The 26,453-nt window shown below is 43.6% G+C and overlaps 1 protein-coding gene across 1 annotated transcript in view; it reads left to right on the forward strand.

Moving 5' to 3' along the window:
- MYO10 (myosin X) overlaps positions 1 to 26,453 on the forward strand; it is a 267,318-nt gene that overhangs the window by 42,676 nt on the left and 198,189 nt on the right. Inside the window, exon 2 of the mRNA XM_019013445.4 lies at positions 16,075 to 16,173. Within this exon, the coding sequence (XP_018868990.2) occupies positions 16,075 to 16,173 (99 nt within the window). The remainder of the gene's footprint in view (positions 1 to 16,074; positions 16,174 to 26,453) is intronic.

Consider the following 26,453-nt stretch of genomic DNA (forward strand, 5'->3'; position numbering starts at 1 on the left):
CAGGGCCGTCAGAAGTGCTGCCCCCACTTTTTTTTTTTTTTTTAGCAGTGTAGTCTGTTCCAAAGTCTCTGTTGAACCCAACAGGAGGTGTAATATGGAGAGAAATGAAAATGAATGTTGCTGTAGGAGGGAAATAATTTTCTTTTTTTTTTTTTTTTTTGAGACAGAGTCTCACTCCCTCACCCAGGCTGGAGTGTGGTGGCACGATCTCAGCTCACCGCAACCTCTGCCTCCCGAGTTCAAGCGATTCTCCCACCTCAGCCTGCTGAGTAGCTGGGACTACAGGCATGCACCACCACACCTGGCTAATTTTTGTATTCTTAGTAGAGATGGAGTCTTGCCATGTTGGCCAGGCTGGTCTCAAACTCCTGATCTCAGGTGATCTGCCTGCTCAGCCTCTCAAAAGTGCTGGGATTACAGGCGTGAGCCATGGTGCCCAGCAGGAGAGAAATAATTTTCTATAGACAAAATCTTAGTGTCAAGAGGACCAAAGAGGCATTTATGTCATTTAAATGTTTCTCATCCTCTTCAGCCTCCTTATCGCTTTTCTGTTGGGGGTAGCTTGTAATTGTAAGTTCTTTTTTTTTGTTTGTTTTGTTTTTTTGAGACAGAGTCTCACTGTGTCACCCAGGCTGGAGTGCAGTGGCGCAATCTCGGCTCACTGCAAACTCCGCCTCCTAGGTTCAAGCTATTCTCCTGCCTCAGCCTCCCGAGTAGCGGGGACTACAGGCGCCCGCCACCACGCCCGGCTAATTGTTTTTGTATTTTTAGTAGAGATGGGGCTTCACCGTGTTAGCCAGGATGGTCTTGATCTCCTGACCTCGTGATCTGCCTGCCTTGGCCTCCCAAAGTGGTGGGATTACAGGTGTGAGCCACCATGCCTGGCCTGTAAGTTCTTTTTCAATGTTTTGTGTCTGGAAAGTAGCTGGGCTGGTAATGTTGTTGGTTTGGAGAAACTGTGGTGCGTTGGTTGAACGAGGCCTGTGCATTCTTTGGTTCTGTAGCAAGGCCTTGAGAGGAAAGTTAAATTAAAGCAATATGAGGGCTGAAAGCCATCTGGATGTGACCCAGTAAGGTGCCAGCAGCAAGACCCCAAATACAGGTACTGCTTTGTTGGGTTGAAGACCTATGGCATCTTTTGTTTGTTTGTTTGTGTTTGAGATAGGCTCTTGCTCTGTCACCCAGGCTGGAGTGCAGTGGCGCAGTCTTGGCTCACTGTAACTTCCGCCTCCTTGGTTCAGGAGACTCTCTCACCGCAACCTTCCAAGTAGCTTGGACTGTAGGCGCATGCCACCACACCCAGCTAATTTTTGAATTTTTTTGTAGTGACGGGGGTCTCAGCATGTTGCCCCGGCTGATCCTGAACTCCTGAGTTCAAGTGACCTGCCTTCCTTAGCCTCCCACAATGCTGGGATTACAGTCATGAGCCACCGTGCCCGGCAACCCCATGGCTTGAAGCATTTTGGTTAGCTGTCTCATGTGATCTTTTTGTGTTATGTATCAGACAAGCTAGGTGTCAGCTCATTTTGTGCAGAGAGATCTCAAGTAATGAATAACTGTGCTGAGCTATGGGTAGAAGAGCTGGAGCTTGAATCCCTGTCTTCTAGGGGAGCACCCAGTGCCATTTCTGTAACCTCATACTGAAACCTTCCAGCAGTCCTGCCTCTCTCTCTTGGTAGCATGGTTTCTGTAGATGCATTTACCATTCAACGGAGCAGTAGGTCTGGCCCTGTTCTAGGTGCTGAGGATTCCACAGCAAGTAAAATCCATTTCTGCCTCCCATAATACAAATGATATAAATATGATGTAAATACTAGTCAAAGCACTGAAATAACTTGTTTTGGTGTTCTAGAGAAAGTATATAAAAATTAGAGACATTCGTACAGGTCTCGAGTGTGAACTGCTTTCTAGATGTTTTCTGAAACCTGTAACATTTGTGTGTGATGAAAATGAGAGCTGGTATTCCTTTACTTGCAAATAATGGAAACTCCACAAAAACTAGTGCAAACTGAAAAGAGGACCTTCTTGCATATGTAATAAGGAAGGTCAAGAATGCAGATGGTGGTTGGGATAACGGAATCCAGGGAGTGAATGAGGTCAGGTGTGAGTCTACCTATTTGTCTGCATAGTTGTTTGTCTCTCCCTCCCTGTCTCTTTTTATTTGTGATATAATTCACACATCATAACATTCACCCATTTAAAGTATGTAATTCAGTAGTTTTTAGTATCTTCACAAGATTGTACAACCATCATCACTATCTAATTTTATCACATTTTCCTGCTCCAGAAAACCCCCCACAAAACTCCGTACCTGTTAGCAGCCACTCTCCATTCTCCCTTCCTCCCAGACCCTGGCAACCACCAGTGAGCTTTCTTTTCTCCTCTCCCCCTCCGCCTGCCCCTCCTTCCTCCTTCCTCTCTCTGTCCTTCCTTCCTTCCTTTCTTTCTTTCTCTTCTCCTTTTCTCTCTCTTTCAAGACGGAGTCTCACTCTGTCATCCAGGCTGGAGTGCAATGGCACAATCTTGACTTCCTGCAACCTCTGCCTCCTGAGTTCAAGAGTTCAAGCAATTCTCCTGCCTCAGCCTCAAGTAGCTGGGATTACAGGCACCTGCTACCGCGCCTGGCTAATTTTCTAATGTTGTGTTTTAGTGGAGACGGGGTTTCACCACGTTAGTCAGGCCGGTCTCTTAACACCTGACCTCATGTGATCCGCCTGTATCGGCCTCACAAAGTACTGGGATTACAGACGTGAGCCACCATGCCTGACCAACTTTCTGTCTCTATGGATTTAACTTCTCCATATAAATGTAGTCATACAACATGTGGTCCTTTGTGACTGCCTTCTTCTACTTAGCATAGTGTTTTCTAGGCTCATCCATGTTATAGCATGTATCAGTTCTCTGTTCATTTTTATTTTATTTTATTTTTTGAGACAGAGTCTTGCTCTGCCGCCCAGGCTGGAATGCAGTGGCATGATCTTGGCTCACTGCAACCTCTGCTTCTCGGGTTCAAGTGATTCTCCTGTCTCAGCCTCCAGAGTAGCTGGGGTTACAGGCATGTGCCACCACACCTGGCTAATTTTTGTATTTTTAGTGGAGATAGGGTTTCTCCATGTTGGCCAGGCTGGTCTCGAACTCCTGACCTCAGGTGATCTGCCTGCCCCGGCCTCCCAAAGTTCTGGGATTACAAGTGTAAGCCGCCATGTCAACCTTATAGTTGAATAATATTCCATTGTATGAATAGACCACATTAAAAAAAATCCATTCACTAGTTGATGAACATGAGGGTTGTTTCTGCTGCTGCTATGAACATTTGTGTACAAGTTTTCGTGTGGACATATGTTTTCACGTCTCTGGGGTATTTACCTAGCAGTGGAATTTCTGGGTCATATGGTTAACTCTATATTTTACTTTTTGAGGAACTGCCAAACTGTTTTCCACAGCAGCTGCATCATTTCACATTCTTAGCAGCAGTGCACGAGGGTTCTAGTTTCTCCACATTCTTGCCAACACATTATGTGTCATTTTGATTGGACTAGGTTATCTTTTATGTACCTTTTAATTCAGGAAGTATGATTTTGTGAAAAAAATTGTTTTCGATATGTGATAGAAATCTGCAAAGGAATTAATTAATATGTATGAAACAGAAATGACAAATAACTGTTTTAAGTTTATTTTCTTCCCACTGTGTTCTTGGGTCGTTCATTTTTATGAAGTAACAACAAACTCCTGAGCATACTTGTGTATTTTTTCTAAAAACAGATGGTAGCCAGAACACAACTGGGATTCCATTAAGAAAATCTTATCAGTTTGTTTATTTGTAGGCATTTCTCTCCCCCTCTCCCCACAAAAATGATTCTTATCAAGAGGAGGAAAGGACAATAAACTGGGAAATGGGAGGTAAGGATGTCTGGTATCAGATTTCACGCAGAGTGCAAACATCTTGTGCTGGTCTTTTATTGCCCTTTCTGTCCTGTACCTCCTACTGCTTCCACCAAGAGGAGTGGAATGCAGTTCTTAAACCAGCTGTTTTGTTTTGTGTGCTTTCAAAACAGGATTTCCCACTAGTTTTTGAGAGTTCTTAGTGGGACAGTTTTATACATTTTATAAAATCTGTGTCTCCTTGCTCCATTTACTTACTTGTCTTTCTTGGCTTGTTCTGCTGTTTTCTTTCTTTCTTTCCTTCCTTCCTTTCGTCCGCCCTTCCTTCCTTCCTTCCTTCTTTTTTTTCTTTTCTTCCCTTACCCTTCCTTCTTTCCTTTCCTTTCCTTCCTTCTTTCCGTCTGTCTTTCTTGATGGAGTCTTGCTGTGTTGCCCAGGCTGGAGTATAGTGGCGCGATCTCAACTCACCGCAACCTCCGCCTCCTGGGTTCAAGCAATTCTCCTACCTCAGCCTCCCGACTGCCTGAGATTACAGGCGCCCGCCACCATGCTTAGCTAATTTTTGTATTTTTAATAGAGATGGGGTTTCACTATGTTGGCCAGGCTGTTTTTTTTTTTTTTTTTTTTCATTTTTTTAAATTTTGAGGCAGGATCTTGCCCTGTCACCCAGGCTGGAGTGCAGAGGCACAATCACACCTCACTGCAACCTCCGCCTCTTGGGCTCAAGCCATCCTCCCACCTCAGCCTGCCGAGTAGTTGGGACTACAGGCATGTGCCACCATGCCCAGCTAATTTTTATGTTTTTTGCAGAAACAGGGTTTTGCCATGTTGCCCAGGCTAGTCTCAAACTTCTGAGCTCAAACAATCCTCCCACCTCAGCCTCCCAAAAGTGCTGGGATTCCAGGCATGAGTCGCCATGCCTGGCCTGGCCTGTTGTTTATATTATGTAATTATTCCCTATGGAACAGAGAGAACAGATAGGAAGGGCATTAGAGTGGGCATAGTTTACCTCTGTGCTTTTTAGAGCCAGAACTATTTTATTTTATTTAATTCAAATTTTACTTTTTTTTTTTTTTTAAGAGATGGGGGTCTTCGCTTATCTTGTTCAGGCTGGAGTGCAGTAGCCTGATCAGAGCTTACTGTATCCTCGAACATCTGGACTCCAGGGATCCTCCTGCCTTAGCCTCCCAATTATGGGAGTATGTCTGGCTATTTTTTTCTTTTTTCTTTTGAGACGGAGTCTCGCTCTTGTTGCTCAGGCTGGAGTGCAGTGGCGCAATTTCGGCTCACCACAACCTCTGCCTCCTGGGTTCAAGCAGTTCTCCTGCCTCAGCCTCCTGATTAGTAGCTGGGATTACAGGCATGCACCACCACACCCAGCTAATTTTGTATTTTTAGTAGAGATGGGGTTTCTCCACGTTTGTCAGGCTGGTCTTGAATAATTTTTTAATTAAAAAAAATGTTGTAGAGACGAGGTCTCACCATCTTGCCCAGGGTGGTCTTGAACTCTGAGGCTCAAGTCATCCTCCCACCTTGGACTCCCAAAGTGTTGAGATTACAGGTGTGAGTCACTGTGCCCAGCCTAGAGCTAGAACTATTTTACATGCTGTCCACTCTTTCCTAGTGCCTGGTATATGATTGGGGAGGGGGTGTTAGGAGATATTTGGTGGAAGGATGGACTTGTGGAAGTATGAGGGATGGAAGACTGGGTGAGTGGGTGGAACGATTTACAGATGGATGAATTATTTTAGGCATGTTGGCTGATTCTTTAGGTCCACTTTCTAATAAACATATATGTGTTGGCTACATAATGATGGTTAACTAATAGATGGAATAATTTGACTTTTATTTGTTGTATCGTCACATTCCTACAATGTTTGAGGTACTCTCAGCAATTTGGAGATGTCTTATTTCTTTTAGTGTTAAAAATTGTTTCTGGGACTATTTCTGGTCACTGTAGTTTAAAAGATTAACTGAAAAGGTGTTGTAAGGAATTGTGAGGAAGGTGGGAGAAATCAGATTATAAAACTCAGGACTGAGGCCAGACTTGGTGGCTCACGTCTGTAATCCCAGCACTTTGGGAGGCTGAGGCGGGTGGATCACCTGAGGTCAGGCGTTTGATACCAGCCTGGCCAACATGGTGAAACCCAGTCTCTACTAAAAATACAAAAATTAGCCCAGTGTGGTGGTGCGCACCTGTAGCCCCAGCTACTTGGGAGGCTGAGGTAGGAGAATCACTTGAACCCAGAAGGCAGAGATTGCAGTGAGCCGAGATCATGCCACTGCACTCCAGCCTGGGCGGCGGAGCTAGACTCCATCTAAAAATAGTAATAATAAAACTCAGGACTCAATCAGTTGGCAAGTTGGAACCCATAACTATGGGAATAAACTCTTTACAGAATCACACATTTATAATTGAGGCATCCTGCCATTTAGCATAGTTCATTTTGGTTTTGATTTTGATTGGAAGTGTGGGATGGCAGTGAATCTTTGTATCTTTTCCTTTGGAACATTGACCAAAGATTAGTGTTTTGTTGGTGATACCTTTTACCACTTTCTTTTCTTCTTTTCCTCCCTTTCCACCTCTTACTATCATAAACTTTTCATGTTATCCTCTGGATGAAAGCTGCTATTCCTAGTGGTGACAGAGGTTGACACTGTGGGCAGGATAAGGGGAAGGAATGTGGGTGCTATTCGATCCTTCCCATCCGGTGCACTAGAGAGCTGGGAAGGACCAAAAACATGGGACAAATTGGTCTGTGAACTTTATGGTAATGAGCACAGGCAGGCCTCAGTTTACAACCCTACTGTGTTTTTTTAGGTGTGTTTATTAGTATTTGGAACACTGTGGTCTTCAGTGGCAATAGTGTTTTTTTGTTTTTGTTTTGTTTTTTTTTTTTTTGGAGGTGGAGTCTCGCTCTGTCACCCGTGCTGGAGTGCAGTGGCACGATCTTGGTGGAACCTCTGCCTCCCTGGTTCAAGCGATTCTCATGCTTCAGACTCCCAAGTAGCTGAGATGATAAGCCCGTGCCACCACATCTGGCTAATTTTGGTATTTCTAGTAGAGGCGGGGTTTCACCATGTTGACCAGGATGGTGTCAAACTCCTGATCTCAAGTGATCCGCCTTCCTCAGCCTCCCAGAGTGCTGGGATTACAGTCGGGAGCCACTGTGCCCGGCCGCAGTAGTGTTACAAATGATCTTTTAGCCCATAGGCAAGCTTGAGAAACGATGATGACGATGATGATGTAGCTGAAAGCTATAAATAGCTGAAATATATTCCTTCAAAAAATGTAGAGCATTTCAGCAATAGGCCAGTCTGGGGAGTTACCCAACACTTCTGGCAGCGTCTTTGAGAAGAAATTATGTCGGAATTCTGAAGCACAATGTCAGGAACACATTTTCCCCTGGGATTAGCTCTCTGATGGGCACGGGACAGTTGTTCTTGCGGTTGCCTATATAGAGAACAAACGTCTATAATTGTTCTCCAGCCCAAAGAAAAATATTACAAACTCGGGACTCTCAAACCACACATTTCCAACTTTATCAACTATGTGCTCACCAAGTTTCTCTCTTGAGACTCACTTTATTACTTTTCCTTCCTCAGGGTGGAGCTTTGACTTGCCATCTCCTTCAGCTCCACATCCTTTGACCTGAGCCTAAAAACTGCCTGTGTTCCTTTCAGGGCCTACATGGCCGTGGCTGAACTGAAGCTTTCCTCTGTAGAATTGGATGCAGTTCTTCAGAAATGATTGCCAGCTTCGGGTTTAAAACCCTGTAGTCTCAAGACAAGGAATTGAGTCAGAGGGACTCATTTAGCTGTCGTGGGTGCCCTACTCTGTTTGAGTACTCTGTGGCAAGGACCTATGAAGGCCACCGACTGCTATGGGGGATGCCTGGGTGTCCAGGGATGCTTTGGAGACTGGCTGCTATCACTTCAGGTCCCCTGCTGAGGGTGGCTGTCTCTGCAGGGGAGAAGTCTTAGATTTCACCTTCCCCTTCATTTCTGAATCTTAGGGTTGTGCCCCCAGCTCACAGTGCTCCCTCATCCTTGTGGCTTGTGTTAGCGCTGCGTTTGTCATACTCATTTTATACCTGTGATGATGCCGCCACCCCCCCGCCCCCGCCCTTTTTTGTTGTTGTTGTTGTTGAGACAGAGTCTCGCCCTGTTGCCTGGGCTGGAGTGCAGTGGTGTGATCTTGGCTCACTGCAACCTCTGTCCTCCGGGTTCAAGTGATTCTCCTGCCCAGCCTCCCAAGTAGCTGGGATTACAGGCACCCACCACTGCGCCCAGCTAATTTTTTGCATTTTTAGTAGAGACGGAGTTTCATCATGTTGGCCAGGCTGGTCTTGAACTCCTGACCTCAGGTGATCCACCTGCCTTGGCCTCCCAAAGTGCAGGGATTACAGGCATGAGCCACCGTGCCCGGCCGATGAGCACCTTGCTTTGCTCTTCTCTCCATTCTTATCTGCACGTGGCTAAGTTTTCTGACAAGCTTTGCATTGGGGTTTGCAAGCATTTGGGAGTTGACATAGCATCTGAGGTTAAAGAGCACAGTGGACAGGCCGTGTCTGCATGGTTCCAATAATCTGCATTAGAAGTCGGCTCTCCCTTAAAAAAAAAAAAAAAAAAAAGCAGAGCGGACAGAGAGGAGGAGAAGAAGAGTGTTCTAGCACCACTGCCCACCTATCGGCCTCTGCTTCTCTTTTCCTTATGTTTGTCAAAGGGTTTGAATTAGACTGCAGAGGCTACTTTCTCTATTCTGTGTGTACCCGGTTTTAATGATACCAGAAATTAGGTCTGCCCCAGCTATACTTTATCTGAACTGACCTCCATTCTTGGGATTTTTGAAATTCATGGGATTTAGACAACAGAGTCTGCTTTCAATTAACTAGGTCACTGACAGTGAATGGTTTTGTAAACACCTTCAATTTGACCATGGCTCTAGAACACTGTATTACTCTAGAATAGTGATTCTCAACTAGAATGAACCTGCAGTCCCCAACAAAGAATCATCTAGTCCACAATGTCAATAGCACTGAGGTGGAGAAACTTGTATTACAGCTTCATGTTATAAAAGCCACGTGTCCTTTGATGTGTCTTTGAGTAATAAGAATCAGAAAAAAAAAAAGCATCTGGTAAGTTGGAAAGATAACTCCTACTTCCAACAGAAGAAAAAAAAAAAAAAGACTAAAACAGGAGAAAAAGTGCTGCTTAAGTCCTTGGTGCTCACAGCCCGTTTCTGCAGTTCATCAAGAACCAATATCCCCACTCCCTAGGCCCTACATTAGAGATCTCCTAAACCAGGTGACTTCTTCACTGAGTCATTGCAGGCAAAAAGAGGAAAACTTTCTTTTGGCTGTTGAATTTACTGCAGATTTAAATAGCCATATTAATTTATCTGATGCATTACAAAGTTATTTGACCTCTGTGTCTTTTTATTTTTTATTTTTATTTTTTGGAGACAGAGTCTCCCAGGCTGGAGTGAGGTGGTGCAATCATGGCTCACAGTACCCTTTACTTCCCAGCCTCAAGTGATCCTCCCACCTCAGCCTCCCAAGTAGCTGAGACCACAGGCATGCACCACCACACCTGGCTTATTTTTTGCATTTTTAAAATAAGAGACAGGGTCTCTCCAGGGTGCCCAGGCTGGTCTGAAACTTCTGGGCTCCGGTAATCCGCCTGCCTTGGTCTCCCAGAGTGCTGGGATTACAGGAATGAGGCACTGTGCCAGCCCTCTGCATCTTTAAAAAGGAAAAAGCAGATCACATTTCAAGAGCAAATTTTGAGTTTGTCATGTAGGTGGCCAGAGAATCCTGAACTGAGGTACTTAACATAGGCGAGAGAAACAGCTGTGGGAGATGAGCAGGCACAGTGCCCTGTTCCGGGGCTGAGACTAAGTTGTATGTTTGGCTAAAGAATGTTCTCTTTTTTGTGAACCTGTAATTAGAACATGCCGTACAGAATGGTATTTAAAGTCCACTGTCATCTGTTTTTAGGATTGTTTCTCTGACTTATTTTTAAACTTATTTTTTCAATCAGAGTTCAGGAAAGAAAATCATTTTTGAAATCAGAAGAGAAATGTGATAGTTTTTAAAAGGGCAACGGGAGGTTAAAATTTGTGACGGTGATACTATCCTCTTTATCTTAAAGCAGAGGTCAGCAACTTTGTGTGTCAGTATTTTAGGCCTTGTGCAGCAGCTTCCCTTTGCCATTGGAGTGGGAAGGAGTCATAGATAATAGGTGATGAATGGGCCAGATGGGGAGGTATCACCAAGCAGGAGGCAGTTGGCCAGGGTTTTATGATTTTCTTGCAGGGAAGGGGATAAGTGTCCACAAGGACACCATGGTACAATCTATCACAACCTCATCCTTAGATTAGCTTGGGCAAGTCTCCTGTGTGGTCTCTTAGCCCCTCTAGTCTATGCTAATGGAGAGCAGAGACTTAATGAATTCAACATGGCCCTTGAATTTCATCATTATGGGGTTGTGGTTGTTTTGATATGTTTCTCAACACCTCTGTTGCTCAGTTACAGAAATGTGATTGGGCTTTCCTACTGTGGAATGGTTAAGAATGTTCATGTACATTTGAGAAATACATAGGCTGGGAAAACAATTTTTTAAAAATGATGGCCGGGCGCGGTGGCTCACACCTGTAATCCCAGCACTTTGGGAGGCCGAGGCGGGTGGATCACAAGGTCAGGAGATCAAGACCATCCTGGCTAACACGGTGAAACCTTGTCTCTACTGAAAATACAAAAAATTAGCCAGGCGTGGTGGTGGGCACCTGTAGTCCCAGCTACTCAGGAGGCTGAGGCAGGAGAATGGTGTGAACCTGGGAGGCAGAGCTTGCAGTGAGCCGAGATTGCACTACTGCATTCCAGCCTGGGTGACAGAGTGAGACTCCATCTCAAAAAAAAGAAAAAAAAAAAAAAAAGAAAAGGAAAAATAAAAATAATTTGATATTATTGAGTTATAATTCCATAGAGAGAAATTCACCCATTATAGGTGCCCAGTAGAATGATTTTCAGCACATGTATACAATTGTGCAGCCATCACCACAGGGCAGTTTTAGGACAGATTTCCACCTTTTTCACTCAGTCACTGTCCCTCCCGCACCCAGCTCTGGGTAGCCATTCATCTATTGTCTGTGTCTATGGATTTGCCTTTTCCAGAAACTTCATATAAACGGAACCACACAATATGTAGCCTTTTGTATCTGGCTTCTTTCACTTACCATGATGTCTATGGTCCATCTTTGTTGGTGAATGTATCAGTGATTCTTTTTTCTTTTAATTTAAATAACTGAGGAGTCTCGTTGTATGGATTTATTCTGAGTATCTCTATACCAGTTACTAGACCTTTGAATTGTTTCCAGTATTTTGCTGGTAAGAATGTTGCTGCTATGAATATTTGCACACAAGACTTAAAAAAAATTTTTTTTGAGTAGACAACTATCTAGGAGTTAAATTGTTGGGACATATATGATAAGATTATGTTTAGCTTTTTAAGAAATTGCCAAACCATTTTCCAAAGCAGATGTACCATTTTACATTCTCAGTTTCTCTACATCCTCACCAACATTTGATAAAGTCAGCCCCTTTTATTATATCCAGGAAATCATTGTTGGCAGTAGAAAATGGAACCTCTGTGAACCTTACGTTTGAAGAAAGGGACGGTATTGCCTCTCTGTCTTATAGGATCGCTTTAAAGTTCAAAGGGGGATAGGAATTTATGTGCAAGTGCTTTATATTGCAGAAACATTTCTGGTGATTATGTACAGAAAAATTTTTAGCCATGATATTAACACTCACATATTTGTCTCAGAAATTAAGATACAAACTTGTCCACGTTTTAATAAAATGTGGATGTTATGATCAAACTTGTTCCACCTGCTTATAAAGGCAATTTTTAATCAAATTGTGAGCCTTTTCCATATGCTAGGTTGCCTATATAATGTGTTAAATTATCAGCCTTATTTAACAGTGACTGAATGTAGTAGTTTGCATACGGTGGGCAAATTTTTCTTTCCCACTCCAACTTAGATGGTCTGGTAAATGTCTGCCTATGACTTCGTTTTCAGATGCTTGTGGGTGGCCTCTTTCGGACCTGGGCACATGTGTTCTAATAGAGTGGAAGTAGAAAGATTGGGGTCTCAGAGAAAGCACCAGGAACAATCTATGTAAAAAATACCTATTTCAGCAGTTTAACTTTGCAATTCCGATTCTATGAAAATTGCCAGTTAATACTTTTTCAAAGAACAAAGGGGGTGTTTTGAATGCATTTCCCTTCCCACCTGTGGAAGACAGCTGTTTGTGATAGACCTAGGAAAACTGGCCAATGGGCTGTGGATTTGAAATCTGGGCTGGATTTTGTAAAAGTTGCTTATCAGCAGTTCTTCACACCTGTTGGAAAAGACCTTTGGACTACAGGAGCTGAACTGTGTATTTGATCATAAAGCACTGTGTCAACAAAGGGCTTTGTAGTACTTTCAAATGAAAGGGTAAAGAGACCCACAGTGAGATGCTAAGTCAAAGACACTGCACACTGGAGTGAAAAAATATGTTCTGGGTGGCCTGTGGAAGCCAAAAGGGTACATATTAATCCTGCTGACAATTTATATTAATTTAATAATGTTTCATAATCTCAATTTCATTCTTACTAAATAGACAATTTTAATTGGGAAACAGGTGTGTGAAATCCTTTTTAATGAAAACAATGCTAGTGATGGTCACAACACACAGAAAGCTTTGGACTAGGGGTTCTGGGATGGAGCTACACTGGGAGTTATTGTTTCCTGATTTTAACCTAATGAGTAAAAGTTCTTGCCTTATATCACTTTGAACATTTTCATTGCTGCGAGCATGGGCGTGTGTGTGTGTTGGGAGGTGTATATTTAAAAGCTTTCAAATATTGCAGTCCCTGACGTGTGAATTAAAGAGAGGCTGAAAAAAGTCATCAGGCACTTGAAATCTTTTTCTAGAATGTTACAAATAATGTGGCTTGGGTATGGAGTGATATTTGAGAGACCAACGTCTTAGCAGATGCCTGAAGTCAGTGTTCTTTTTGGAAGCAGCTGTTTGCTAATAAAGAAATCAGGACTGACAGGCAGTTGTTAAGTCTCATTCTTCATGTGTGTTATCAGTGTCTCAGCCTGAAGCAAGAGTAGGGGGATGAGGGACTTGTGTGCAAATAGGTACTGGCCCCTGTTGGTGCTGTGTGTTCTTTAAATAGACAGGCCTCAGGATTTATATAGGAGCACTTAATATTCATTTTTGATGCTATTTTCCATCTTTATAGCAGAGGATTTAAACTCCTCTTTGGAGCATCTTTGAAGAACTATGAATGAAGTAAACAACTTAAAATCTCCATAGTATGTACCAGGGAAATGAGTGCCTATGGGGAGGGCCTGTTATAGATAAGGTCACAATAGGGGATACTAGGAGAGTCGTAGAACTCTCGGGGGAACTCTGTGAGTTGGTCAGTGGGGAAAGGAGTCTGTTCCACCTCAATATTGGGATCTCCAGCCACTGTGATTTTAGAAATGCTTGTAGAACCTCCTTCTGGGGATTCCAGTTGTCCCGCCCCAGATTCATTCATCAAACAAAGAGTGACTTAACTATGGATCCCGAGTAACAGTTAACATTTGAGGTCCTGGCTTGTGGATTTTATTTATTTATTTATTTATTTATTTATTTATTTATTTATTTATTTATTGAGATAGAGTTTACTCTGTCACCCAGGCTGGAGCGTAGTGGCACGATCTCAATTCAGTGTAACCTCTGCCTCCTGGTTTCAAGCAATTCTCCTGCCTCAGCCTCCTGAGAAGCTGGGATTACAGGCATGCGCCACCATGTCTGGCTAAGTTTTGTACTTTTTTGGTAGACACGGGGTTTTACCATGTTGGCCAGGCTGGTCTCAAACTCCTGACCTCAAGTGATCTACCCATCTCGGCCTTTGAAAGTGCTGGGATTACAGGCGTGAGCCACCACGTCCGGCCTCTGGCTCGTGGATTTTAAACAGTGTTATCGTGGGCACTGAGGGAATGGAGTAACCTTTACGTCAGATTTTGTGTCGTCTTAAATGTTCCTTCCTAGGAAGATGAGAGAGAACAAATAGTTACGTGTGATAACAGGCCATTTAAGGTGACTCTGTGTTGTTAGATTTTAATTGCTGGCTGATTTATGAATGCGTTTGATTTATTTATGAATTATTTTCAGGAGACAAGTGGAGTCAGTGTGATGTGTGGGAAGAGCATGGGATTAGGAATTTGGAGAGACCTGCCTAGGTCACTAGCTGTGTGGCACTGGGCAAAGTCTTAAGCTCCAAGCTGCAATTTCCTCTTGGAATTGAGAGGATTCCTAGTTTACAGAAGGTTAGTATTCAATATAATGTCATTGAGACTTCTTAGCACATGACCCTGATATATCTGGGGCACTCCTTTACTGGAGGTGACTATGTTTGCTATTGATTGGCACCATTTAAAGTAGCATAAAATGAGGAGTTTACTGGTGTGTCATTTATCCCCTGCCAACTCTATGTTTAAAGAGCAGTACTAGCTCCTTGAACTGGAAGTGGAACGTACCATAACCAGCATATTTCAAATATTTAACAAAACAGAAATAAATGAAATGAGGTAGAAAATTCTAGAAAAGGAGTTGTTCAGTTAAAGTGCTATTTTAGGAAGGGAGGGAGGAAGAAAAAAATCAAGTGCTATGTCAAGTGATAATTTTGTTCTATTTCCACTTGAATACATTGATTCATAAGGATGTGCTTGGTGTCATTTTTGTTGGAATTGAAATTGTTGAGCAGAGTAGAAAAAGTTTAATGAGATACTGAAGCTCAGTGTTGCATTCCATCATATGGGTAAACGTCATAAAGGTAATTCTTTTTTTTTTTCTTTTTTTTTTAATTTCAGTAGTTTTTGGGGGACAGGTGGTGTTTAGTTACATGGATATGTTATTCAGTGGTGATTTCTGAGATTCTGGTGCACCCATCACCCGAACAGTGTCCACTGTACCTGTTGTGTAGTCTTTTATCCTTCGCCACCCTCCCACCCTTCTCCCTGAGTCCCCAAAGTCCATTGTGTCATTCTTATGCCTTTGCATCCTCATAGCTTAGCTCCCACTTGTAAGAGAGAACGTATGTTGTTTGGTTTTCCATTCCTGAGTGACTTCACTAGAATCATGGTCTCCAACTCCATCCACGTTGTTGTGAATGCCATTATTTCATTCCTTTTTATGGCTGAGTAGTATTCATGAAGGTAATTCTTTGAATGACCAGTGAACACCCAGTAATTCCTCCAAACTTTATCACTTGTGTTTGAAAAAGTTTCATGTGATTAAATCAAAGGAAGATGAACTCGAGCCTTAAAAAAGCTCAATATGATATTTCATTTGTCCGGTGGGGAAATAAATAAGTGGAAATGAGATCAATGCCAAAAAATGTGCCCAAGATTTAAAACGTGGGATCTGGAAGTTGTCATCTTTTAAGATACAATCCTGAACTTTGAAGTTCATTAGGTGTCTCATGTAATCCTAACAAAATTTGTGCTGGTGGACTGAGTTCTGATAAATATTAGAAACTTCAGTTCCTCTTTTGGAGAGTCCAGTTTACACGTGGATTTTGGTATAAGTAGGAGTCAAGGGAGTGGTCTAATGTCCTCCAAGTGGGCAAGTGTACCGGACTTTGACCTAAGAGAATGGGAGCCATTAGTTTCTGAAGAGTTCTCAAAGAGGGTGGAGGCTTGTTGAGACCTAGTTAAACTTTTGGTTTCTGGAGCCCAACTGCCTGTCATGTACTCGCTCAGTCTTTGTGATGCTGGGCAAGTTAGTTTACCTCTAGGCCTCTGGTTCTCCATCTGTAAAATGGGAATGGTCATAGTGCCTGCTTCATCATCTCAAATGAAGTAATCCACCTAAATCAGTTGCATGGTGAGAACACAGGGGCTAGCTACTATTTTCTTAGTCCCTCTTTGCCTTCTATGTCTGATGGGACTCTCAGTCACACTTGTGGATAGTAAAGCCTGTGGATGATGCTTCGCAAAGATTTGTTCTTTGCTTGAGAAAGACATTTACTTTTCAAAAAGATTTTTTTTTTAAAGGAATATAGGAGTTATGGTAATTTCGACAGTACAGTTTCGCTACAAAATGCAATCCAAACTCAGTTCAATCTTGTTTGTTTTGTTTACAGGGAACACGGGTCTGGCTGAGAGAAAATGGCCAGCATTTTCCAAGTACTGTAAATTCCTGTGCAGAAGGCATCGTCGTCTTCCGGACAGACTATGGTCAGGTGAGAACAAGTCCCTGCAGCTTCCCAACATCCATGGTCTGCTTTGTAGCTATTCTTGCCCAGGGCATGTGTGCTTGGCCCCCCTACACATACACACGCTTTACATTTTTTTCCTAAGTGATAATTCAGAATCCCAGTGGGAATGTAGAATGTACACCATGTGTGTGTAATAGATACAATACAGTTCTCTCAAATGGAACACAGCAAATATTCCAACTAGTGTGGGGACAGAAGGGCATGGCACTGGCCTGGTTTCCCTCCTGGGTATCTTTTCTGCCTTCTTTCATCTTTTTCAGCAATCAGAAGTAGAGGATGCAAGTAATTTGAGCAAAAGTTCAAGTATATGATATTTGCTGACTGATTAACTTGTTACTTTCTCTTAAAATTCTTAAACTTTCATAGTGTCTTAGTCAGTTTGGGCTGCCATGACAGAATACCATAGACTGAGTGATTTATGAAGAGCAAATATCGATGTGTCACAGTTCTGGAGCCTGGAGAGTCCAAGGCCATCAAGATGCTGGCAGTTGTGTGTCTTGTGAGGCCTCTGCTCACTGGTTCACAGCCAGCCAGCTTCTTGCTGGGCCTCACATCGTAGAAGGGGGAGTTCTCTTGGGCCTCTTTTATAAGGGCACTAATCCCATTCATGAAGGCTGCACCTTCATGACCAAGTCACCTGCCAAAGACCCTAACACCACTGCATGGGAGATTAGGAATTCAACATATTAATTTGGGGGGAGAATACAAACATTCAGTTCAGGCTGGGCACAGTGGCTCATGCCTGTAATCCCAGCACTTTGGGAGGCCGAGTCGGACAGATCACTTGAGGTCATTAGTTCAAGACCAGCCTGGCCAACATGGTGAAACCCTGTCTCTACTAAAAATACAAAAATTAACCAGCTGTGGTGGCAGGCACCTGTAATCCCAGCTAACTGGGGGGCTGAGGCAGAAGAATTGCTTCAACCTGCGAGGCGGAGGTTGCAGTGAGCCGAGATTGCACCACTGCACTCAGGTCTGGGTGACAGAGCAAGACTCTTTCTCGGAAAACAAACCATTCAGTTAATCACAAATAGAGTGTTGAAAATACTAGGATCCCACTGAGAATTTAGGGTAATGTTGTCCTGATCACTGTAAGAAGAAGACTGACTAAATCACTGAAGCTGAGCCTATTTATCTACCTTGCTAAGCAACTGAAGAAGTTTCTCCTGTTTATAGGAGCGCCACTGTTCTGATTTTGTTTCTTTAGCGTAAAATGAATGAAAAGTCCTATCACTAAAATTAAATATGTAAATCCAAAAACTGGTTTGCTTGATTATATTCTGATGATTATAAGAGAAACCTGGCATCTCCATTTTACTAAGGAAACTAATTTAATGTTATAAATTGGCCTCTACCTCAGAGGTACATATTAAAATTTAAGACTTAAGGAAATAAAAGATAGTCAAATGCAAGGATCTAAAACACATAGTTTATGTTTTTATTTTTATTTATTTTTTTATTTTCTGAGATGGATTCTTGCTCTGTTGCCCAGCCTGGAGTGCAGTGGTACCATCTTGGTTCACTGCAACCTTCGCCTCCTGGGTTCAAGTGAGTCTCCTGCCTCAGCCTCCCGAGTAGCTGAGATTACAGGTGCCTGCCACCACACCTGACTAATTTTTGTATTTTTAGTAGAGATGGGGTTTCATTTCACCATGTTGGCCAGGCTGGTCTTGAACTCCTGACCTCGAGTGATCTGCCAACCTTGGCCTCCCAAAGTGAGCCACCATCCCTGGCCAAAACCACATAGTTTATGAATTGAGTTTGTAAGTTGTTGTGTTGAGAATAAAACCTTCAGGGCCAGTTTCCATAATTTGAGGCAGACGGGCTACTTGGTTATCACAACTTCTTAGCAGGGGCGGTCTACTTGGTGGAAGCATTCTTAGTTCTTGATTTGATAAGCTGTAGTTAATACTGTATTTGTAACTCCTTCATTTCTTTTTCTTCTGAGAGTCTTGAATGGATTTTCAGTATATAGATATAACTGTGCTTTGTGGATGTAGATTTCGGGGTATGGGGAGAGAGGGGGAACAAAGAGACGGCATGTCTAATGGTCACTGACAGTGTGGACACTTCACCAACACCCAGTCTAGTTCCTTCTCCATCAGAGTCTCAGGTAGTATAGTATGATCTGTAGTCTAGGGAGTAAATAAGTGAATTTTGCTCAACTTCAGGATCAGGCACTGCTTAAATATTTAAGTTTCCCTGTAGGATAGGACTGGCCACATTTTTCTGTCACTCTGCCTGTCTTCTGTCTCAGTTTCCCCAGATGAGAATTTGGTTTCTTTCAGGACCTGTACATACTTCTCAAGATGATGTGAAAAGGGAAAACAATATCTAAACAGTGTCATTCGTTTAACAAAACTGTGTTCCTGAAAGCGTTGTAAAATAGGTTTTTCATGGCACTTGATATGGTTTGGCTGTGTCCCCACCCAAATCTCAACTTGAATTGTATCTCCCAGAATTCCCATGTGTTGTGGGAGGGACCCAGGGGGAGGTAATTGAATCATGGGGGCTAGTCTTTCCCATGCTATTCTTGTGATAGCGAATAAGTCTCATGAGATCTGATGGGTTTATCAGGGGTTTCCGCTTTTGCTTCTTCCTCATTTGCCGCCTCCATGTAAGAAGTTCCTTTCGCCTCCCGCCATGATTCTGAGGCCTCCCAAGCCATGTGGAACTGTAAGTCCAATTAAACCTCATTTTCTTCCCAGTTGTGAAAATGGACTAATACAGTAAATTGGTACCAGGCATGGAGCCTTGCTGGAAAGATACCCGAAAATGTGGAAACAACTTTGGAACTGGGTAACAGGCAGAGGTTGGAACAGTTTGGAGGTCTCAGAAGAAGACAGAAAAATGTGGGAAAGTTTTGAACTTCCTCAAGACCTGTTGAATAGCATTGACAGAAATACTGATAATAATATGGACAATGAGATCCAGGCTGAGATAGTCTCAGATGGAGATGAGGAGCTTGTTGGGAACTGGAGCAGAGGTGACTCTTGTTATGTTTTAGCAAAGAGACTGTTGGCATTTTGCCCCTGCCTTAGAGATTTCTAGAACTTTAAACTTGAGAGAGATGATTTAGGGTATCTGGTGGAAGAAATTTCTAAGCAGCAAAGCATTCAAGAGGTGACTTGGGGGCTGTTAAAGGCATTCAGTTTTATAAGGGAAGTGAGCATAACGGTTTGGAAATTTTGCAGCCTGACTATGTGATAGAAAAGAAAACCCCCCCTTTTTTCTTTTAGATGGAGTCTTGCTCTGTCGCCCAGGCTGGAGTGCAGTGGCGCAATCTCGGCTCACTGCAAGCTCTACCTCCTGGGTTCACACCATTCTCCTGCCTCAGCCTCCTGAGTAGCTGGGACTACAGGCGCCTGCCACCATGCCCAGCTAATTTTTTGTGTTTTTAGTAGAGATGGGGTTTCACTGTGTTAGCCAGGATGGTCTTGATCTGCTGACCTTGTGATCCGCCCACCTTGGCCTCCCAAAGTGTTGGGATTACAGGCGTGAGCCACCATGCCCAGCCGAAAATCCCATTTTCTGGGGAGAAATTCAAGCTGGCTGCAGAAATTTGCATAAGTAGCAAGGAGCCTAATGTTAATCCCTAAGACCATGGGGAAAATGTCTGCAGGCCATATCAGAGACCTTCACGGCAGCCCCTCCCATCACAGTCCCAGAGGCCCAGGAGGAAAAATGGTTTAGTGGGCTGGGCCCAGGTCCCTGTGCTGTGTGCAGCCTAAGGACTTGGTGCCCTGTCTCCCAGCCGCTCCACACTCCAGCTGTGGCTGAAAGGGGCCAATGTACAGCTTAGGCTGTGGCTTCAGAGGGTAGAATCCCCAAGCCTTGGCAGCTTCCACGTGTTGTTGAGTCTGCAGATGCACAGAAGAATTGAGGTTTGGGAACCTCTGCCTAGATTTCAGAAGATGTGTGGAAATGCCTGAATGCCCAGGCAGAAGTTTGCTGCAGGGGTGGGGCCCTCATGGAGAACCTTTGCTAGGGCAGTGTGGAAGGGAAATGTTGGTTGGAACCCCCACACAGAGTCGCTACTGGGGTACTGCCTAGTGGAGCTGTGAGAAGAGGGCCACTGTCCTCCAGTCTGCAGAATGGTAGATCCACTGACAGCTTGCACTGTGCACCTGGAAAAGCTGCAGACACTCAACGCCAGCCCATGAAAGCAGCTGGGAGAGAGGCAGTACCCTGCAAAGCCACAGCGGTGGAGCTACCCAAGACCATGGGAACCCACTTCTTGCAGCAGTGTGACCTGGATGTGAGAGCTGGAGTCAAAGGAGATAATTTTGGAGCTTTAAAATTTGCCCCACTGGATTTCAGACTTGTCTGTGCCCTGTAACCTCTTTGTTTTGGTCAATTTCTCCTATTTGGAATGGCTTTATTTACCCAATACCTGTACCCTCATTATATCTAGGAAGTAATTAGCTTGCTTTTGAATTTACAGGCTCATAGGTGGAAGGGGCTTGCCTTGTCTCAGATGAGACTTTGGACTGTGGACTTTTGGGTTAATGCTGAAATGAGTTAAGACTTTGGGGGACCATTGGGAAGGCATGATTGGTTTTGAAATGTGAGGACATGAGATTTGGAGGGGTCAGGGGTGAAATGATATGGTTTGCCTGTGTCCCTACCCAAATCTCAACTTGAATTGTATCTCCCAGAATTCCCATATGCTGTGGAAGGGACCCAGAGGGGAGGTAATTGAATCATGGGGGCCAGTCTTTCCTGTACTATTCTTGTGATAGTGAAAAAGTCTCACAAGATCTGATGAGTTTATCGGGGGTTTCTGCTTTTGCTTCCTCATTTTCTCTTGCCACCACCATGTAAGAAGTGCCTTTCACTTCCTGCCATGATTCTGAGGAGCCATGTGGAACTGTAAGTCCAATTAAACCTCTTTTTCTTCCCAGTCTTGGGTATGTCTTTATCAGCAGCATGAAAACAGACTAATACAGCGTTCTTTCCCTTTCTTGTTGAATTATATTTTAATCCCAAAGATGTTTTCCTTTTAGTCTGTTAACTTTTTTCTTTTTTAAAAAAATTATGGTAAGAATCACATAACATTAACTTTACCATCTTAACTATTTTTAAGGGTACTAGGGTTAAGTTTATTCACATTGTTGTGTGGCAGATCTCAAGAATGTTTTCATCTTGCAGCACTGAAACTCTATGCCCACTAATCACTAATTCCCCCAGCCCTTGGTAACTGCTCTTCTTTCTGTTCCTATGACTTTGATTACTTTAAATACCTCAGTGAGTGGACTCATACAGTATATGTGTTTTTGTGGCTGGTTTATTTCACTTAGCATGATGTCTCTAAGGCTCTCAAGATACTTTCTGTTCCTATCCTAACTAAGCTTTCTGACAAAGGCTCCTAGCTCGACAACTCTACCAGTCTCTGGGCAGTGTGAAGCCCTTGCCGGCTGTTGTCCATGGGCAGCTCTCAGTGAGGTGGGAGTGGAATGGGTTGGTTGGGTCAGTAGTTCTGATCATTTTCAACAGTATTTATGGGTTGTGGGTTTGGAAGGAACTGAACTATGATAATGTGTACTTAAATGTGAAAGCAACGCTGAGCCTTGACCTCTAATCTTCATTTGGTCATCGAATACTTAGTTTTATGTTGTCCACTCTGTCATTCCCAAATATAACAAGTATAATTAGCTTGGTGACTCATGTAGGAATTGCGGGGTTATGAGAAAAGTGAGGTAAGATTTTTAAAATTGGATTCAGGCTTGGATCAAGAACTGTCAGTGGCCCAAAGACTCTAGTTTGTTTTTCTACTGACCTACATAGTCTTCCCCTCTTTACGTTACAGGTTCACTGTGGAACATGCAGGAATCGTCGCCAAGCATTAGGAGAAGTTCTTTAACTGGTTCTGGTGCCTAGGACAGGAACACTGCACTTAACTGGTCAGGGATAGATTTTTTTTTTTTTTCGAGACAGGATTTTGCTCAGTTACCCAGTCTTGAATGCAGTGGCATGACCATGGCTCACTGCAGCCTCCACTTCCTGGGCTCAAGTGATCCTCCCACCTCAGCTTCCCTAGTAGCTGGGACCACAGGCACATGCCACCACTCCTGACTCATTTTTTGTAGAGATGGGGTTTTGCCATGTTGTTCAGACTGGTCTCCAACTCCTGAGCTCAAGCGATCTGCCTGCCTCGGCCTCCCAAAGTGCTGGGATTACAGGCATGAGCCACTGTGCTGGGCCAGGGATAGATTCTTGAAGGAGTCAGAGTCAAAAGTTTAGAGCATGGTCTTGTCCTTGATCAAGCCTGTCCTTGGTTACTTTAAAGGAAATTGGTTAATTTTGACCCAGCTTGGTATGTTAAGATATTGGTATTTCTGAGAGGAGGGGAGAATTGGACATTACTGTTTAATGGGGATAGTGTTTCAGTTTTGGAAGATGAAACGTTCGGAAGATGGATGATGGTGATGGTTGCACAACACTGTGATTGTACTACATGCCACTAGACTGTGCACTAAAACATGCTTAAGCTGAAACATTTTATCTTAGCATATATGTAAACACACACACAACAGAGGAAATACCATGTTTGAGGTCAGATGGTGGGTAAATGGTAGAAATTTTCAAATGACAATTTGTCTATATCTTTAAAAACAATTTCAGAGAATTTTTTTTTTTTTTTTTTTTTTTTTGTGACTGAGTTTTGCTCTTGTTGTCCAGGCTGGAGTGCAATGGCACGATCTCAGCTTACTGCAGCCTCCGCCTCCTGGGTTCAAGTGATTCTCCTGCCTCAGCCTCCCGAGTAGCTGGGGTTACAGGCGCATGCCACCATGCCCGGCTAATTTTGTATTTTTAGTAGAGATGGGCTTTCTCCATGTTGGTCGGGCTGGTCTCCAACTCCCAACCTCAGATGATTCACCCGCCTTGGCCACCCAAAGTGCTGGGATTACAGGTGTGAGTCACCGTGCCTGCTGCGAAATTTTTGTTTTACCCAAAGGTGACCTCTTAGAATCCACAAAGAGTTTACAAAACTATTAGTGTAATTTTCCTTTGATTTAGAGTGGTGCATGTGAATCACCTGTGGATCTTGTTAAAATGCAGATTCTGACAGGCAGGTTGGGGTGGGGCTGGAGAGCGGGCTGAATTTTTCACAAGCTCCTTGGTGATATTATGTTGCTGGACCAACCACATTGGAGTAGTAAGGATTTTGAAGGTGTTCCTGAAAAATGCCTTAGGGTCATAATTACTTAAAATGAAGAGCAAGAAGCACTCAAGCCCTTCCGTATTCCACCAGTATTAGTGTTTTGGAGGAAGCAAAGATAAAGACAAGAAGAAGGAGGGCTTTGGGTAAAGTTAGAAGGTTTTTTCTTGCACTTCGAAGCTTTTCCTTTCCTTTTTATTCTCTGAGCCCTCCCCTCCAGTGGCCAGGAGTTGGGCTGACTGCGGCATAATAATTCTCAGGTGAATTAAAAAGCAATTTTAAAATCCTGTTTAGTGTTGGAGAAAAAGCAGAGCCATGTGTGTCTAAAATCCTAAAATGGAACCTCAGAAACACGGGGTGTCAGGAGATCACAGTGTATTGTTTCGTGTGAGATCACTAAAGGGCATACCTGCCTGTTTCCTTTCCTTTTCTTTTTTCCCCTCCCCCTCCCCCTCCCCTTCCCCTTCCCTTCCTTTTTCCTTCTGTTTTTATTAATTTATTATTATTATTGTTGTTTTTTGAAATGGAGTCTTGCTCTTTTGCCCCAGCTGGAGTGCAGTGGTGTAATCTCAGCTCACTGCAACCTTTGTCTCCTGCGTTCAAGCGATTCTTCTGCCTCAGCCTCCTGCGTAGCTGGGATTAGAGGCATGCGTCACCACGCCCGGCTAATTTTTGTATTTTTAGTAGAGATGTGCTTTTGCCATGTTGGCTAGGCTGGCTTTGAACTCCTGACCTCAGGTGATCCACCTGCCTTGGCTTCCCAAAGTGCTGGGATTACAGGCGTGAACTACCACGTCCGGCCACCTTCTGTTTTTAGCGACAGGGTCTTGCTTTGTCATCTAGGCTGGGGTGCAGTGGTCCAGTCGGAGCTCATTGTAACTCCTGAGCTTGAGTGATCCTTCTGTCTCAGTCTCCTGAGTAGCTAGGACTACAGGGGTGCGCCATGCCTGAAAAATTTTTTCTGGAGATGGGGTCTTACTGTGTTGCCCAGGCTGGTCTGGAACTCCTGGCCTCAGGTGACCTGACTCAGTCTTTGAAAGCAATAGGCCCGGGCATGGTGGCACACGCCTGTAATCCCAGCACTTTGGGAGGCCGAGGCGGGCGGATCACTAGGTCAGGAGATCGAGACCATCCCGGCTAACATGGTTGAAACCCTGTCTCTACTAAAAATACAAAAAAAAAAAAAAAAAAATTAGCCGGGTGTGGTGGTGGGTGCCTGTAGTCCCAGCTACTCAGTAGGCTGAGGCAGGAGAATGGCATGAACCCGGGAGACGGAGCTTGCAGTGAGCCGCGATGGGGCCACTGCACTCCACGCTGGCAGCAGAGCGAGACTCTGTCTGAAAACAAAAAACAAAAAACAAAGCAATAGGATTACAGGTGTGAGCCACTGCCCAACCCATGCTTTCTTATTTCATTCAGTCTTTAAGGAATTTTGTTTTTTGGTTGTTTGTTTTTGCCAAGGAGATCGTTCTAATGTTAATTTAAAATTTCATTCCACTCTAAAATTTAAACTACTATAGGTTGATACTAGGAATACAGAGAACCAAAGTATTCCATTTGACTTGTAACTTATACTTGCTGTGAAGTATTTACAGATGGAAAAAGAAATGAGCAAATGACACTCTTTCACACTTTATTGAAAAATATGTAACTGTGGCCTCTGAAGGCCCCAGCACACAGGTGGGTCAGCACATATCCTGCAAGTTAGAAATCAGTTGCCTTCTTGGACCACAGGCTTTGGACAGAGTTTCAGAAAAGCAGAATTTTTTTTTTTTTTTTGAGACGGAGTCTTGCTCTGTCACCCAGGCTGCAGTGCAGTGGCGTGATCTTGGCTTGCTGCAACCTCCGCCTCCCGGGTTCAAGCGATTCTCCTGCCTCAGCCTCCCGAGTGGCTGGGACTACAGGCACGTGCCACCTCTGGCTAATTTTATGTATTTTTAGTAGAGACGGGGTTTCACCGTGTTAGCCAGGATGGTCTTGATCTCCTGACCTTGTGATCTGCCTGCCTTGGCCTCCCAAAGTGCTGGGATTACAGGCATGAGCCACTGTGCCCAGCTGAAGAGCAGATTTTTAAAAGCACCATGGTTCTGCAGGTGATCAACTCATGTAAAAGGGTAAGAAGGAAGACAGCACTAAACGTTTGTCTTTTCTGGAACATCCAGGAGGCGCACGAGCAGTCACTGTAGCACTTTTTAGGAACATTGTAAAATTGATTAATAAGTTTTAAATTAGATTTTTCACCTTGGTGATTAGAACCATTTTATTATCTTTTTCTGGAAAGAGTCTAATTTGATTGCTCTGAAATAGCTTAGAGTGATATCAGTTTACCTAATTGTATTTTAAGGGGTAGTTATTCAATTTACTGCAGCCCATTTCATCAAGGCGATTACTCTGTGCAGGGATTCCGTTTGGTATTCTGTTTGAATTGTCTCTCTATAGGGTCTTCCAAAATATTTACTGGTTGAGGATTTAATCATCCAAATCTGCAAGTAGACAACCTCCTCCATGTCCTTCTCTCTATTTGCAACAAGGATAACTAAGCTTGGTTGAAAAAATTCTTCTCATTTTATTAATCCACTAAAAGATCATGGGATTGCATGGGACTTTCAAGTCATTCCCACCTGCTAAGAGAGTCAGACTTCTTCAAGCCACACTGGGAACACAGCACTAATTATTTATAATCACAGCTCCCACTTAAAGCCGTCTCTGACTTTTTGGTTTGACTCTCTGGTTTTGGTTTGTTGGAGTTAATGCCATCGGCCCAATTTTGTGAAACTTGATAAGAGGTGAGTTAATGTAGTGACTTTTCATTGCATTTTTGGTTGTTTTCACACACTTTCCACCCTGTCCAGCTGGTTTTCTTTTGCTCCCCCCTCCCCTTCCCTTTGCCCCCATTGGTGTCGTTTTTATGTCCCTTGGATGCCTTGTGGATGTAGGCGACCTTTTGACCTTTTCACACCCTCCTGTTCAGTACACCATCTGCACACACTCCTGTCTCCCAGAAAAATCTTCCGCAAGCCTGGTGAATGCAGGAAAATGGTCAGTAGGGGACAGCCTGGCGGGTCTGTCCTTTGGAGCTGAC

The sequence above is a fragment of the Gorilla gorilla genome, chromosome 19, assembly GCF_029281585.2.
Source record: "Gorilla gorilla gorilla isolate KB3781 chromosome 19, NHGRI_mGorGor1-v2.1_pri, whole genome shotgun sequence".
NCBI lineage: Eukaryota > Metazoa > Chordata > Mammalia > Primates > Hominidae > Gorilla > Gorilla gorilla.